Genomic DNA, 17,170 nt, shown 5'->3' with positions numbered 1-17,170 from the left:
TCATCTCCTTCTTCCTCGAATCGTCCAAAGAATCCTCCAAGTAACCATGATAAAGCATATACATGCCATCTCTTTTACTTAGGGCGCGCCCTAATATCTCCCACAGGTGAAGAACTTATTCAGAGAATGACTCAAATTTTTTTTTTTAACAAGACGCGCCTCCCTCCTCTCGTGAAGGCGCGCCTTCTATATCTACGGAATGTATTCAACGAGTAACTCCTTTATAAATAAATGGCACGCCTGTTCCTTTTTTAGAAAGGAAACTTGTCTTATATTCTCCTTAATTTTAGGCATGCACATCTCAATTTTGACCACTCTATCTGATTTTGACCTGAATAATGTTTATACCAATTTTTGGGCATAACACTTTGTAACATTGAGCTGCCTGATCATAGCTAGATATGTTTGTAAATACAAAATATATGGACCATATGAATTTGAGAATATATACTTAATGCTGCTTTACAAAAAAATAAAATCAACAAAGTGAAGACAAACTGTGAGAAAGCAAACTGCTATTCATCATGTTTACTGCTATTAATCTTGTTTGCGACGAAGATGTTGCAGTATCCTAAAATGCACAATGTTCTCTTCTTTAGCTCACTTGCTGTAATCTTAATACAGATTATTTCTTGTTCTGCAACCATATTGTCTACTCCTCGATCATGTCAGCTTTCTGCTTTCAATCTTCCCTCTGAAAATTGCAATCGGTAGTCTTCTTTGGAGTGTTGGCACAAGTTTTGAATAGACCCTGTACTTTTTTTTCGTGTTTTCTAATACATTCTATTATTAAGGAAATTAATATAAATGCTAGTTAGAAATAACAGGCCGATGCATTTTTATTTTGCAAAATAAAAAGTTTAGATAATACACAAGCTAGACCTTCAATATGAAGCTAAGAACAACATTTTCCATTTTTTCCTCAGCACCAGATCCAAAACTCCTGCTTATCAGGTAGCTGTTGATGTATCTGAGCAGAGGAATTTATTTTTTCAATGTTTTGTTTTCTGTATATGAAATTGCAACACAACTTAAAGCATATAAAGATGGTGAATTGTTTTTCCCCGTGAGAGAGACTAAACTTTTCTTTCCTAAACTTACAAACAGTAATTTATGTGATTGATCAATGGGAGTGCTTCTGCTTCATGAGATTATTTCGACAGGGATTACAGAATCATATACTCGATCTTTTGCTTTCTTTGCCTGTACAAGAAAGATTGCTGCAGTCAGATACATGATTGTCACTAGAAATAAAAGTAGACGAGTAGTAAAGGACACTATGCACTTACTTCTTCGTTCCAGTCGATATGTCCGATGACAATGAGAAGGAAGAACACTTGAACTAGTAGTGCGCAGATGATCCCCGACCAGAGGCCCTTCATTGAACAATTTAATAGAATCGTATAACTTGTTTGTAGTTACCATTAGAAAATAGATGATGATATAACAAATTAAAAAAATTAAAAAACTCTGAAGAAAATTTTACCTGTCCTCCAAGATGTAGAACAAATGCAAACAAAACAGCACAGGGAAGACCGACAAGATAATATGATCCCAGATTTATATAAGCACCAATTTTCTGGAAACCACACCCTCTTACAACTCCTAAATGATTCAGGAAACCAATAGATTATGACCACTAGGAAAGCTAGCTAATGTCTCGTTTAATAATCTTAGTCATAAAATGGAGTCATATCTTCTAACTTTATTGATTCTGAAACTCTGCATGCGAAATATTAATATATAAAAATTTTAGAGAGAACCTGAAAGAGCACACTGAATGCCATCAAAGATGTTTGATGTTGCTAGAATGGGCATCATGGTAGCTACATATTGGACAACTTCTACTTCATTGCTATAAGCATATCCCCAGATGTTACGAATCAACAACAGAACTACTCCGACAAAAATACCCACCGTAATAGCCATGACAAAGACCACATAAACTGCCAAACGCGCAGTTCGAGGATGACTTGCACCAAGTTCATTTGAGACCCTTGTGCTACATATGGAAGGACCAGAGGCGAATTACCTATTGATTGTAGCAGAATTCTTATGTGAAATTTAAATTATCTAGTGAAAGGAAAGGTAATGTCCTTTAGGACAGTGTTTTAATAGTAATTAGTATATTCTCACAACTTTTTTTATATCATACGGACCTCACAGAGGCACCGAGTCCAAATGGTATCATCCAGCAGTTTGCAGCAGTAGTGAGGCTGCAAATGAAACATCATCAGAGAATATTCTAATTCCAGATACTAATAGTGCCAGGAAAAGAATGTTTCTATTTTGCAGAGGGCAAAGTGCAATGCAAAATTTGACCTGATCGAGAGTACTGAAGTCTCTAGTTGTGGATTAGGAAGAAGACCAGAGAGTAGAACCATCATTTCGAATGACCAAAGTTCCAAGCTGTTGACTGTTCGGTTAGTAACTTCCCCACAACAACAAAAAAAAATCATAGATCCTCCACGAGAAAATAACTAGCATAAATTGAAAAAGAAGGGCGTTCAGAGATGTAGTATCTTACCAGACCATAATACCTGAAGGAACTGCTAGTCTAATGAAAGCTGGAATATCTTGAAAAGATTCCTTTGAAAATCCAGTCCAGGATTTTGCACATGAAGAAGAAAACTTTACATAAAGTGCCAACAGAGCGACATGTATCCAGTAAGATACAGAAGTGGCCAAAGCAGCTCCTCTACTACCTAGGCCAGACTTGTACACCAGGACCCAACAGAAAAAAATATGTAGCAGAGTTGTGATCCCGGAGCTTACCAGCATTGGGAATACTATGTTTTGAGTTTGTAAAAATCTAATTTGACACTGAAGGAGGGCATATGCAAATAGGCTGGGGATCATGTAACGAGCATATAGGCCAGCTTCTTCTGATATAGCCGGATCTTGACCCAAGACTTTAAGAATGATACCAGTGTTTGCCCAAATAACTGCTACGGGTATACTTACAAGCAAGAGAATATACATGCCTCTCTGCATATGTATGCCAAGCATATGATACTGCTTTGCACCATAGGACTGTCCACAAAATGTCTCCATTGCACACGACATTCCCATCTACTCAAACAGAAGTTGATAAGGTCACAGCAATCCAGTTATTATTTTAAAGACACATCTGAAAATCGAATTCATATTCAACAAAAAATTAAACTAGAAAACTAGCTAGGTAAAGTATCATGTACAAATTAGATAACACTTTTACAATAAGCATGTTCATGCGAACAATAAGACATTTCTTCTGAGATTAGAGGTAAAAAAATTCTGAGTGAAATGATCAATATAACTTTTTTTTAGCCCTCTTCCCAACACATTGATGTTTTAGGAGAACTGGTAACTTCAGATGGTATCAAAGTCTTCTGATCTTGTTAAGATTTACTATATGCTGTACAATCTTTCTGATCCTCCTAAAAACCTTGAGATTTTAGGAGGGAGAGGGTTACTTAAAAATTAACAATCTAATCAACAGGTATTTACTATTTTAAAACAAAATCAAATTTTAATACTTCAGAAAGCAACCACTCAAGATAAAGCAAAAATTATTCAACGGATACTGGTAGAGAGCCACAAGATCATGTCTGACCATCAACATAAAATGGACTTAATGCAACTGTGTAATATATCATACCCCATATCATTTAGGACACAAGATCCTCATGAAATTTGAAGCTTTCTTGGTCGGAACAGATTATAAAGTAAACAGAACATAAAGACATAAAGAATGGACAGGATACATAAGGGAATTTGGAGGGAAACCCAACTTACGAGTAAGATGAAACCAGTGACACTTGCAAAGGAGGTAGCCATGGAAGAACCAGAGAGAGCCAACTCCCCAAGATGCCCAACAAACATAACAGAAATTAACTGCAAACATGACTGTGAAACACTTACACAAATGAGTGGTCCGGCCAGCCATAACTGCTTCTTAACTTCTTCTACAATATCCTCTTTTGTGATCACCTCTTTTATCTCTTCAAAGTGTTCATTCCTAGTACTCTCTATAAAAGGTTTGGTCAAAGAGGTTGAGGTTATTTGGTCCCCTTCATCCATTCTACAAAATTATGATTTTCTTGAATTTTGCCAAGAAGAAGAAACATGGAAAAGACTCAAGTTGTGTGGCTATAGACTATGGTCAGCCTTGTCAAGTAGCACAGATTTTGCATCAGCATCTTTTAAAAATAATACTATTAGCAAGAAGTCTTCACTCTTCAGAAGTCAGATCCGTTTGCCTACACTACAGTCCAGTTTCTCATTCACATAAAGCAGTAAAATTGATAATTATGTTATGTCGTAGAATTATAAAGTAAAATTGATAATTATGTTATGTCATAGAATTATAGATAACATATACTACAACTTATATTTTAAATGAAATTCAAATTAAAAATTTAAATTTTTTATCAAGTATAAAATGTTAGAAAAGATGATATATTTGGCCATGAAGGAGTCCGTCTGGGTGCTGGGACCCAACGACCTAAATGTGGTAGTCACACCTAAAGTTGATCGGAAATGACCATCAACTCCGATCAAACATACCCACCATTATTTGCCGGAAATATTATCAAAACAGACCAAGTGGAAAAACCAACATAACTAGTCTTTCGGAAATGTCAGTTAGCTACATTTAACTTATTTACCTACACTTTAGTGTGACATGTTGACAGTACCGATCTAATTATCCTTGAAATCGTGGATTGCTTCCAAAATATGTGTCTAATTAACCATTGCATCCTTGAGATATGCAAGCATAAAAGGCCATTTTATGCAATGGAAGTGGAGTTCAGAAAATTCCTCCCAGTTCAATAACACTAAAATATTGGGTGATTGGTCGAATGAATCCAGTAATAAACACTTACTTCTAACGCAATGACAGCATGATGCACTATACAAATGGCGATTCTAATCATGCATTGCTACAATTTTGTTTTTCAATTACATGTATCGCCAAAGAATACCTGTCAGTCAGGGCATCAAAAACAAGATGTGAGTAGAAAAAGTTTAGTTGAATACAGAACTTACCTGTGGTTTTTATTGGAGCAAAGGTGAGGACAACAGCCATATGAGTAAATTAACCAAAGAATACCTGTCAGTCAGGCGTGACACCAGTCCTGCTAAACGGCTAATATACTATATTCAAGTTAAGATCATTGTTTTATACCGGCATGTATAACATCTATTTTGTCAGGCAGTAAGAGTCACTTAACCCCTCAACCCCCAAGGGTCATTACTTTTGTACATTTTCAATCAATTTGCCTTATTTTCCATCTTCAAGAGTACACTGGCAAAACAACTATTCTCAAACTTTAATCTTTAGCTGCAGCGAATTTCTACATTTGGAAGGTAATGAACTCCCTTAACCGCGGCTGATCGGTGCCTTCAAGCAATTATAAGTGCACTCACTCAAAAATTATAATCATGCCGAAATTAGCAAGGATAAATGATCTATCTATGTTATTCATATTCTTCATTTTGTCTTGAATACCTACCTTGGACACTCAAACTTAAATACTATTTTAGACAAAAAAATCATGTACATTTTTAAAATCATTGTCAAGATCCCATAGTTGGACAACTACTCATGTAAAAATACTTTTAGTCTGAGTAGGAAAAATTGCAAGGGTAACCACGGATCTAGTTGGACCCGTTATACCGCAAAACCCTAATCCAGCCCATTTTGACCGTACTCATTAGCTGGTATTCTTTTCGGCTGCGTGGTCCAGGTCCACTCCTAATCATGCTGCACAAAAGACAATGTTGTTTCGTTATAGTTTAACATCTTCTCTACACTCATCACTGTACAAAGGCTTTTGAATAAGCCCATGCCATAGCATTGCGGACTATGTTGGTTGGTCTTATGTAGGCCTTTTAGACTATTTAATAGTCCATATAACTGAACATTCTTTCATGGGTATTGTACCTTTTGTTTCAATCTACGAATAATTCACATATAAATTATGTGCGTTAATCATGGCAAATAAATTAATTTCTTCTATTAAATAAAGATGTTGACACACAACCCTACTAGTTAACAACCAGTATTATATTTGATTAATTAGCAGCAGCAACTATTCAATTTATGAATAGTAATCACATTATTTTCTACCTAATACTAAAAAAGAACTTAATTTGCAATGTAAACAAGCCATAAATAATACATTTTCAAGTCCAAACATGAAAGAAAAGGAGCTAAGAGACAAGGTAGAATGGTTTAAACGTCCCATTCAAATTAGTCACAGAATCGCATGCATGCAAAAGCTACACACTAGTGAGAGCAGGTTGTTGTTTACACTACATTTGTAAAGAGTGGAGATATATATTACGTATATGTTTGTCCATATGATTGAGAGCAGGTAAAGATGATGAAACAAAGTCTTAATGGTTGCTCTAACTTGAAAATGTCATCAGTATCAACTACCTAACTCCAATTACAGCACCTTAATTAGTGGATTGTTGAAAGAATATGAGCCATTTATATATATGTGTGTGTTATTTATTCAATTTGTTTTTTTTCTTTAACTAAATTGATTAATATTGAGGTTTATTTTGATCATATAAAGAGGTTTAGTAATAAAAAAAGAGTTTATACAAGTGTCCTAGGTAGACCAGGAACAAACCGAGCTTTAATGCCTAATTTAATAAAAAAACCTTATTCTACTTTATAATTACACTTCAAAATACTCTACACAATTTGTAATGGTAACATTCTTATTCATAATTTTCTGTATTTCTTATAAGAAATTCAACATATTCATGATTTTCTGTATTTCTTATAAGAAACTCAATCCAGTCCATAGCTGAACAAACTGGGTTATAATCTAGATTGGTAGTTCACCATTACCAAAAATAACATTATATATATACATCTTTCTACTAATACATCAATAATTCTCGTTCCAATTTGTGATATGCCTTTGATCTTGAGTATGAAATGTGTTAATTACTACTTAATTAGGTCAATGTTAACAGTATTTATGTTGAAACTTACATATCAGAAATCTTTTATGGATACAGACATTTTTTCTTTGATTTTGTAAGAGAGCTACGGCCTACAAGGCACTACCGACATACTAACTTGAGACTTATAATTAAGTATTATGTTAAGACCTAATCACTTGTGCATTTTAGCTAATTAATAATTAAAATGGAAGGATGAAATATATAATAAATCTATTTTATCGTGCTTGTTTAGTAGTGATCTGAGATTTTGCATGGAAGTACCATTGACAAGGCTCTTTTGTCGTTCTTCATCCCAAATTAAAAAGTCACCGGAAGGGCCTTTTTTTATACTAGTGGTGGGGATTTAGATGATAATATATAATGTATCTTTAGACGAGATATAATTCTTCATTTTTCCCTGATGTAATATGAATCATATATATTAAAAAAAAATGTGAAATATAGTTGAATCTGGATTAAATAATAATTGATGAGATAATAACTTTGTTAATATAATATTTTTTCTGGTATCAACATAATACAGACATGCTCCCGATAAAATAATAAACTCGTTGAGATAATTTTTTTTAACCTGAACGCATTAATTTAAAGAGGTTTACTATAGTATTCTACCATGTGATATAAAAGTAGATGGTTAATCATGTAATTTGTTTTATGTTCTCTAATTAAAATACTCTAAAATTGTTTGTTTTACAAATTATGTACTATAAATGTTACTATTTAATGTTACAATACATAATCATTATTTTTGCAACAACTATTAGTTGTTTCGTTCCTTTCAAACGAAGAAAGCTATGGCCAGCAATTTCTTCAACATATATAAAAGTCGCATGCCTTTGCGTAAAACAATATATAACGAGGCCAGTTGACAATGCTCGCACTAAACATAATTAGCAACCATTTTAGTATAAGCCTGTAATCTCACTACAAGTATCTACCTTTTCTAATCATCATGTTCTTGTCCATCTAAAAAGTGCAATACTTTCTTTTCTGTCGTACGTTTTTTTAAGGAAAATCTGAGTTAAGTACTGATCAGTCGGAATGTTGTACGATCCGATTTTTAGTAAAAGCTTTAGCCGATTTGAGCAACAAAAAATTAGGCGATTCGCATTTCTCGCGTGTGCGGTGATTGCACTGAGCATTTGTACTGTGTTCAAACCACAGTATCATGTTCGCATAGTTTGTAAGTCCATAACTCTTTAATTTTAGTGTTGGTTTTTTTTTTATCTTTTTGGTCCAAATGTTATTTGACGGTTTTGATATTCATGCATGACATATTCCATGTCTTGGCTGATAATACTATTAGATGTTTTTTGGTTATTGTGACAAGTCTTTGTTGTTGCTTAAATTGTTGCAGCCTCGATCAATTTGCAGTTCTCAAGGAGTGTTGATGTAGTGGACATTGAGGTTGCGAAGGATAAAAACATATCCGATCCTTTGCAGTATCTATCAACTGGTACTGATACGGAAGTTTATAAGGAATTGGCCAATGTTACAACATTACAATTATCAGTTACTGATGATGTAAAAGATGGAGAAGCTGCCAAGAATGTGACTACACCTGAGACATTGCAACAGTCTGCGAATGTTGGTTCCAACGATCGAAAAGCAGACAAGGGTATAATCACATCCAAGCCAGAGCAGTCATCCACTGATGATGTAACTTTGTCGGTGTCATTGTATTCGACTTCTGGTGATGATGTGAAAGACACATATATCGCCAAGGATACTACTGGCACGAAGCCATTGCAGTCATTAACTGGTGATGGTATGAAAGACTTAGTTGTCAACGATACACTTGCTCCGGAGCCAATAGGTACTATTGTATTCTACCTTAATGAACTCTCTTTGTCCTTCAAAATATCTTTAGTACATTGTGTATCCCAAATAAGAAAGTAACTTTAAATTACTGTGTGTTTTATTTTCTTCGAAGCTAATAAAATCTATTTTTTTGCAGAAGTTGAAGCTAAACTTATTAAGCTAGCATGTAGTTTATCAGAACCAATATCCGATTATTGTGAAATCAAAGGAGACATTAGAATTCATCCAAATTCTTCCACCATATTTGTAGTTTCCGATCAGGCTGGCAGTTCGTATAAAAATGGTAGTACTTCATTCATTTTAAAACCGTATGCTCGAAAAGGAAATGAAGGAGCAATGGGAAGTGTCAAGAGTTGGACTATTAAAGTTATACCACCTCAAGGATCTCCTAGTTGCACTACATATCAAAACATTCCGGCTATTCTTTTCTCTCTTGCAGGATATTCCGGAAACCACTTCCACGATTTTTCTGACATAATCATTCCACTATTTTCAACATCGAGAAAATTTGATGGTCAAGTACATTTTCTTGCTAGTGACTACAAATCTTGGTGGAGTTCAAAATATCGGGGAATTCTTGAAAAGCTATCTAGACACAGAGTAAATGATATCGATAAAGAAGAAGGAATATTGTGCTATAAAAGTATGATCATCGGCCTTAAAACTCGAAAAGAGCTAGGCATTGATCATGCATCAAACATTTACGAAGGATTCTCCATGAAAGATTTCAGAGATTTCTTAAGGTCTGCATACTCATTGACGAGAAAAACCGTGATGAAGCTGAGAAAAGGTACGATTGAAAAGCCTCGTATGATGATTATATCGCGGAAAAAAACGCGGACTCTAATTAATGAAAGCAAAGTTACCAGAACGGCTCAAAGCATGGGTTACGAAGTCATTGTAGCTGATGCAACTCTATCGACAGATTTATCAAAGTTTGCTGAGCTAGTGAATTCGTGTAGTGTTCTGATCGGAGTCCACGGAGCTGGACTTACGAATATGGTTTTCCTACCGGACAACGCTGTCGTGATTCAAATAGTTCCATTGGGAATCGAATGGTATGCGAAGCATGATTTCGAAGAGCCTGCATTGGATATGAACATAAGGTACATGGGGTATAAGATTAAAGTAAAAGAAAGTTCTTTGATTCAACAATATTCAGTTAAGAGTGCAACAATTAGGAATTCATTGTCCGTAAATAAAAGTGGATGGGATGTAATAAGGTCTGTATATTTGGATAAACAAAACGTAATTGTTGATGTGCGTAGGTTCAGGAGTAGTTTGTTAAGAGCTTTGAAACTATTGCATCAGTAGCACGTAAAAATGATCATTTGCTTCTTATTCTATGTCTCGTAAACTTTACTCTTACAACTTTATGCCTTTTTAACTCTACTACATTCAGTTTCCCTGGCCGTGGAAAGAAAAAATGGTTAAAACCGCTAAACAAGCGTCCCTACTGTCTAACAAGGAATTAACGCTAGTGATCACTTACATAAACCACGAGTAGGAACATTTGTAGTTTACACTAGTAATGATGCACATGGACTTTTGCTGTCTGCAAAATGATGGAAATGATTACCAACAGTCGAAAATATTGTTCATGGATTAATCTCTACTAGTTGGTAACCCGTGCGGCCCAAAATTAAAAATCATAGTATCATATTATTATTTGTATAAAATTGAAACTCATAATCCGTGTAAAATAGAAATCCTAATATAATATATAAAATGCTGTTAAAATATGTAGTTAAAAAAGTCGAAGTTAAGTGTAACCCTAAAATTTTAACATATAGTTCTAGTTATGTATGCATCTAATTATTTATTTATATAAATCTGACATGTTAACTTACTAACACAATTATTTTAATGAGTGTGAAAGTTAATTTTTGTCGGTTGAGATTTTATTACATAAAATTTTAAAAATAATTATATAATTTCCAAGTGAGTACCAAGATTTAGGACCTAAACATGGTTTCCTTATTAATATAGATAGTCGATAAAAATTACGATTAGATGAATACTAACTAAAAAAGAAAATAAAATTTATAAAGAATATAAGTCGGTTTGTGTTAAAAATAAAAGTTTATTGAGAATATAAGTCAACTAAGTACCAAAATTGGTACTTTGATACTTTTTTGTACCAAATTATATATTATTTCGCTTATTAATAAAGAGTATAGATTCTAAGTATATTTTGGCTCAACCCCAAATTTGTGTGAAATATATATAAAGTATAGGCGATTTTGAACCCAAATTTAATTTTAAACTTTAAACAAGTTTAATTTGACAACAGTACAAAGGAAACAACTAAAAATTTCAGAAAAAATTGGTCACGGTTAGCTTTTCTAGTCGTTTTTACGAAATTCGATCAATTTTCTAATCGCCAAACGTAGACTTGTCAAAATTAAATGAACAGTCACAATTAACTAAATTCGACCATTTGATTTCAAATGATTAAATTTAACGATTATTTTCGACCGCTTTAATCCAACGGTTTTCGGTCGAATTTAAAGATGGTTAAATTTTGCTTCAAAGTTTTAAATTTTTCCTTCAAAATTTGAAACTTTATTTACGCTTAAAGTTACTGAATTCGACGACAACTGGTTGAATATTAAATACGGCTGTTTTGTGTTGAATAGTAAATTCCACTTACTTTAGTTGTTCATTTATTTTATAAATTTGACACTCCAGGTGGTTTGTTAAATTCAACTATTCCTGGTTGAAAATTAAATATAATTGATTTTTGTTGAATATTAAATTTGACTAGCTTTGGCTGGTTTCCAGCTTTTGCAAATTCGACTCGTTCTTGTACTTATTTAAATTGTGGTTTTTAAAATGCAATAATATTAAAATTCAACCTACTTAAGTCGTGTTAAACATGCCAAAAAATGAAAATTATAGCTTTGATTCAGCCAAATTTTAAAGACAAAAAACACCAAAATTTTATAGCATATCAATATACTAAAAATGATTGTCCCCACTGTTAGGTAATGAATACAACACATGGGTGAATGTGTTTTTGATTATTTTTAAACTTTTTGAACTGTTATGAATGTTGAATAAAGTAATCTAATTTGTAGAGATAATATGTTTTAACATGAATAATAAACCATGCACAAGAACACACTATCTTTCAAAACTCACTTAATTTTATATTAAAATTAAGTATGTCTTGCTACAAATTTCTAGGTTCTTTGTTAATAAAGAACTCAACTTCTTTCTTGAGAGTTACAAGATTTTCTAGATCTATTTTGTTACAACTAAAACAAAGGATCCGGTTTTTACTTTATAGAATAGTAAACACAGGTTTTACACATCATACAATAACATGTACTAAATCCTACTTTAAGTTAACTAAAATAGTCTATTTCTGGCTTAGTTTATCTTTGCAAATCGTGCATGTCTGTGACTTTACTTTCTCAGTTAATCTTGGCTTTTGATCTTGTATTCTTCAAGCTGCTTTTGTAGACTTTTCAAATTAGTGATTGATTCATTTTTTGATTGACAATCTTGGATCTTTAACTGGTCTGCATCTTGTACTTTAGTTTTACATCGAGATCTCCAGTTCGTTATATAGAGAACTCGGCATCTCGATAAGTATAACGACTTATGGAGATTTCTTATTACTCTATAGTTGTTTTGACTTATCGAACTCTCTGAGTTCTCTATAAGAGAATTAAGCTTGTTGAGATCTATAAATTTATGCATGTAGAATTGACTTGTCGATATCTCAGAGATCTCTATATGAATTTTGACTTATCGATATCTCTGAGATCTCTAGTGCAGAAATGACTTGTAGATATTGTTGGTGTTTGTGCCCTAGAGACAACACTATGATGTTTTAGTTTAAGACATTAGGATTATTAATGTTTATGTTCTATCAATTATTCCCTTTATAATTTGTTAATTCTTAATTTACTACGATATAAATGTTAGATTATAAATGTCCTTGAAATATGATATACAATTCTATATCTCTAAGTAAGTGACTTAGAAATGAGATTATGAGAATAGTATCAATATTCCTAAAGGTCCATGGTCGAGTATTATTATTAAGGGACAATAATAATGCATTAAGACTGGTGTGTTTGTTGACTGATGATCACATCTCATTGATCATAGGTATAGTGATACTAAAGTCAAAGACACAGACATATGTATATGTACATGGTGCTGGACAGACCCGATGTGAGATTATATATGTCTGTTGTGTCATAAGTAATTCTCACAGTGATAATGATGTAATGATCCTTAGACCTGAAGTCATTATATTTCTATATGAGAATTAATATATATTGATTCCATTAAAAGTTATCCTTGACCGGGTAATGATAAAAGTGGACATTGGGTATATTATAAATCGTATGAGAAATATGAATGATATAGATGGGATTTAACCCTCCTATTTTAGGAGTGATATTATTGGTCTCTTGTGTGAGCTAGACTATGAAATGCGTGGCCACGCTCAAATGTTGATTTGATATGATAATTTACTCATTGATCAAGGAAACTTGGATTAAATTATGATGAGGATGACATATTACATGTCTCTAGTTTAATCTATAATATTTGGTTAAAGGGATTATATTACATTGTACATTATTCACGAGAAGTTAAATCGATCAATGATTGAATTATTATTACTTGGGTAGCAATGATGTATTACTAGATGCCGCTCATTGTTTACGATTTTAAATTAGATTTATAATTCGTTCCAACGTAATAATAACCTATAGGCTCACACACAAATAATGTTTGTAGGATTATTTAATTTAAATTGGATTTAAATTATATTAAAGTAATTCAAATTATTTATAATATTAATTAAGTATGACTTAATTAATTAGATAAATATTGATATTCGAATTTACTAATATTAATTATGAAATTTATTTGTTAAATAATTAAGTGTGACTTAATTATTATACAAATAGAAATTTCGAATTAATAATAACTCCTAATTAGTTAAGAGTTATAATTCTTATGATACTCTCTATATAATATCTCATGTGTGGCTGATTTTTTAAATTGAAGACTTTTACTAAAATCCTAGCTACCAAGAGAGAAGATGGAGAGATCAAGAAGAAACGAGTTTGTGCTAGTACACATCCAATCCTTGAGTTCAAGCATTCGGTTCAAGCATTCGTGTGGATACCGATTGAACGTAGATCGCGAGAGCGTGATGCGTGGTGATTGAACAAGTTTTGGATCTCCATTGGTCAACCAATTTGTAAAGTTTCTTAAGGTAAACAATCTGATTTACGAATTAAATATCTATTTTTCGCATGGATCCTGCGGTGGGTTTCGAAATTTCTGGTTTTTCACGTTTTTAATTACTATTTCTGTTGCGTTTATGTGTTCGAAACCCATCAATGGAATTAGAGCTACTTGCGAAATGTGTTTAATTCGTTTATATGTATACTAGTTTTATGATGATAACATGTATACAATATTCCATGATTGTTATGTATGCGATTTTGTATGTTTTACATGTTTTACATGTTATTATGTTTATATAAGCTGTATGTATATGTTTTGAATATATGATATTCATGAGAGTTGTATAATCATATGATGATTATATAATCTGTATATATAATGATATATACATGTTTTTTGTTTGTTCTTGTTATATGAATCGTATTTGATACGATTCTGAATCGGATGCAGCGGATTTGCTGAAATCTGGGTCTGGTGTCCGATTTTGGCAAATGATTACGCTATTTCATATGGAATCGAGCGTCTGAACGAAAATGATAGTTAAATCTATCATCGACTGATCTGTAAGGCGTTTGACGTCGTTAAGACCTTGTAATCAACAATTTAATGTTTTCAGAATTTGATTCTAATTTTTCTCATTTTTTCCATATTTTGTTTTTATGATTAGATCATGATGGGTATGATATGTTAAGATCATATAATATGTTTTAACATGTTCTTATGTGTTAATTGAGCATGGTGGATGGTAATGGCTTATGACCTTAGGTTAATGGTTTTGGTTTTTTAAATATGGCTTGCATGTCGTTTAATCTTGTAATTTTTAAATCTCGAATGTAACTCGAGTTCTACTTGTAAGTTCATTAGATTAGTTTTTCTATTTCATTCTTGTAATGTACATGAAGACATGAAGATTTAAAGATCAAGGGTAATCCCACATGGAGGCCATCCATGGAAGCAATACAAGAAAGAAGACATGTCATAGTTAGCTTGTATTTATTTTTCACCTTAGATTGACCTAGATCTTTGTCATTAGCTTGATGAAGATCACATACGATAAAGCCGTAACCAACCACGTTTATTTATTGCACTTTACATATATATACGCATATGATGAATATATGTGTAGAGTAGTTTATAAAGATGCATGCTTAATTATATTATGGATGTATGTATTAGATACGACACTCATGCCATACTTGCTAAACAAGATAAAATCTGTAACGACTCAAGATTTTAAAATGAACAAACGATTATGAGATTCTCGTGTTTATGAAACACGAAATAAAATACAAATTTTATTTATTTCTGACATGGAGCGATTTTGTCAAAAGCGAGTTTTTTGAACTTGTAAGGATGTGGGTTTTAAGCGAGACCTTGTGACTCCCTCACTACCTGGAAATCAAACCATTAACGAATATTGATTTGAAGTATTTTATTCAAGGAAAATTGGGAATCTCTTGAAGATGGGATCATGATCGTTTTAAAATTAACAAAATCCTAAAGTTAATATTAAGTTGATCGGATGCCTTCCAATAAGTCTAATGTGTTGACCCTAGATCGATAAGGAGTGGGTTCGCCAAAGCGAAGTACTCTCATCTATCGTGGGAGATGTGTTGAAGTATATTGATACTTTTGACTATTGGGTTTGACTTAACTAAGTTACCACAATAGGATTGTGAACTTAGAGGCATAGAGTTTGGCGAGATTTATTAGATAAATATGAACAAATGTTGTTCCACCAAGCTATCCAAGAGTTATATAGTTGATATAATTGAAAAATGTTGTCTACCTAAATAATCATGTTTTAGGAGAAAAGCCAAAGCTGACCTAATGCATGGTGAAATATGGATCTTGGCTCACTAGAAAGGATATAGAAGATATTATTTCTGAATTAATAGTTAGGGATATTGATTTGATAAAAATAGTGAGAGATATATATTATGTATATATATATATGAATAATCACTTGAACATAATTTAATGATCATTTGTAGACTAAGTCATTTTATGCACTTTAATATTGTAGATATCAAATGACAAATAACACGAATAACTTCTCTATGTAATAGTCCTTGAGAAGGACAAGCTGACATGAAATAATTTCCTCAATTGACATGGGAACTTGAGGATTGTCCTCAGATTCAAGAATGTCATTCAAACCCTCCCTTATTTCTTCTAGCTGAGAATGAAACATGTGCTGAACAAAATGCTTACTAGAAGAAAATTGATTATGCAACTGATGTTTCATGTCTCGTGCTTATAATTATGAGTGTTGAGCTTTAGAAATAACAAGGGCATAATGATGCTTATGATGTGATTGAGCACCTTCAAAGGATGTTTGAAGGATAGGCCCGTCAGAAAGATTTGACAATAATAAGGCACCATACTTTTGCATTAATGGGAAAATGATATCCAGTTGGACCACATGTTATAAAGATGATAGGTATATGTACCTTGATATTTTGTGTTTCAAGAATAGTCCAGAGACTCAACTTGATTTGATCAAACAATCTTAAACAACTTCTGTTCTTAGTTTCTTAAGAATAAAAGGAATGAGCTAGACAGAACATTCACTGAGTTGTTAAGCATGTTTAGAACTGCTGAAAATAACATGGTAAAGGCATGAATTACGTCCATATTGATGATGTACACATGGAATGCAAATGGGAAAGAAAAGTGGACATGCAAGGTGAAGATTTGGTCTTATTAGATGCCAAACCAAAGTCCAATCCCAAAGGGCTTTTGAAGCCTGATAGTGGTGTTGATAAAGGAGATGATTGTCATTTCTGTGGAAACAACTGGATGACTGGAAGTTAAATTATCGAGCTTGTTTGGAAGATCTAAAGAAGAAGACTAGCAATGGTCAAGTTTCAGGTATCGGGTTAAAATTGGAGCAAAAGTTGTTGCTCTAGTTGAAGGAACTAGATACATAATTTTGCCCATATAGGCGAAATTGAGAACTTGATAAATTGTTATTACGTGCCTGCCTTTAGGGGATACATTAAATCAATTTCTTGTCAGGACAAGAAAGGTATTAATTTTAATTAAATAAAGAATAGTTGTTTATTCTATTTTAATGATAAGGCTTATAATGTTGCACAATTAGTTAACAATTTATATGTTCTAAGATGACTCAAATCAAACATTACCTCTACCATTA

At 32.8% G+C, this 17,170-nt stretch overlaps 2 protein-coding genes across 5 annotated transcripts; one reads left to right on the top strand and one right to left on the bottom strand.

Annotated features, from left to right (window-relative positions):
* Nucleotides 1-354: 354 nt before the first annotated feature.
* Nucleotides 355-5,328, bottom strand: LOC141712167 (protein DETOXIFICATION 16-like). Of its 4 annotated transcripts, XR_012571534.1 has the most exons (10): nucleotides 3,778-5,328; nucleotides 2,528-3,072; nucleotides 2,323-2,409; nucleotides 2,160-2,216; nucleotides 1,764-2,002; nucleotides 1,487-1,605; nucleotides 1,290-1,376; nucleotides 1,102-1,203; nucleotides 883-970; nucleotides 355-783 (listed from the first exon to the last, which is right to left on the bottom strand). XR_012571534.1 is itself a non-coding variant. In XM_074514998.1 (9 exons), the coding sequence occupies exons 1-8, from the start codon at nucleotides 4,060-4,062 to the stop codon at nucleotides 1,144-1,146; spliced, it is 1,479 nt and encodes a 492-aa protein (XP_074371099.1). In that variant the 5' UTR covers nucleotides 4,063-5,328; the 3' UTR covers nucleotides 355-970; nucleotides 1,102-1,143. The 4 variants fall into 4 exon arrangements, 3 of the variants coding, with proteins under 3 accessions (XP_074371099.1, XP_074371098.1, XP_074371100.1); XM_074514998.1 differs by having other exon boundaries at nucleotides 355-970; XM_074514997.1 differs by lacking the exons at nucleotides 355-783; nucleotides 883-970 and having other exon boundaries at nucleotides 984-1,203; nucleotides 3,778-5,324.
* Nucleotides 5,329-7,838: 2,510 nt separating this feature from the next.
* On the top strand, nucleotides 7,839-10,113 carry LOC141710685 (beta-1,2-xylosyltransferase XYXT1-like). Its single transcript, XM_074513233.1, has 3 exons — nucleotides 7,839-8,152; nucleotides 8,327-8,785; nucleotides 8,927-10,113. Exons 1-3 carry the CDS (start codon nucleotides 8,011-8,013, stop codon nucleotides 10,102-10,104), a joined length of 1,779 nt encoding a protein of 592 aa, XP_074369334.1. The 5' UTR covers nucleotides 7,839-8,010; the 3' UTR covers nucleotides 10,105-10,113.
* Nucleotides 10,114-17,170: the final 7,057 nt, after the last annotated feature.

The sequence above is a fragment of the Apium graveolens genome, chromosome 3 (genome assembly GCF_009905375.1).
Source record: "Apium graveolens cultivar Ventura chromosome 3, ASM990537v1, whole genome shotgun sequence".
NCBI classification, from domain to species: Eukaryota; Viridiplantae; Streptophyta; class Magnoliopsida; order Apiales; family Apiaceae; genus Apium; species Apium graveolens.
Note: the sequence above shows the minus strand (reverse complement) of the source record. Positions and strands in the feature narration are given on the sequence as shown.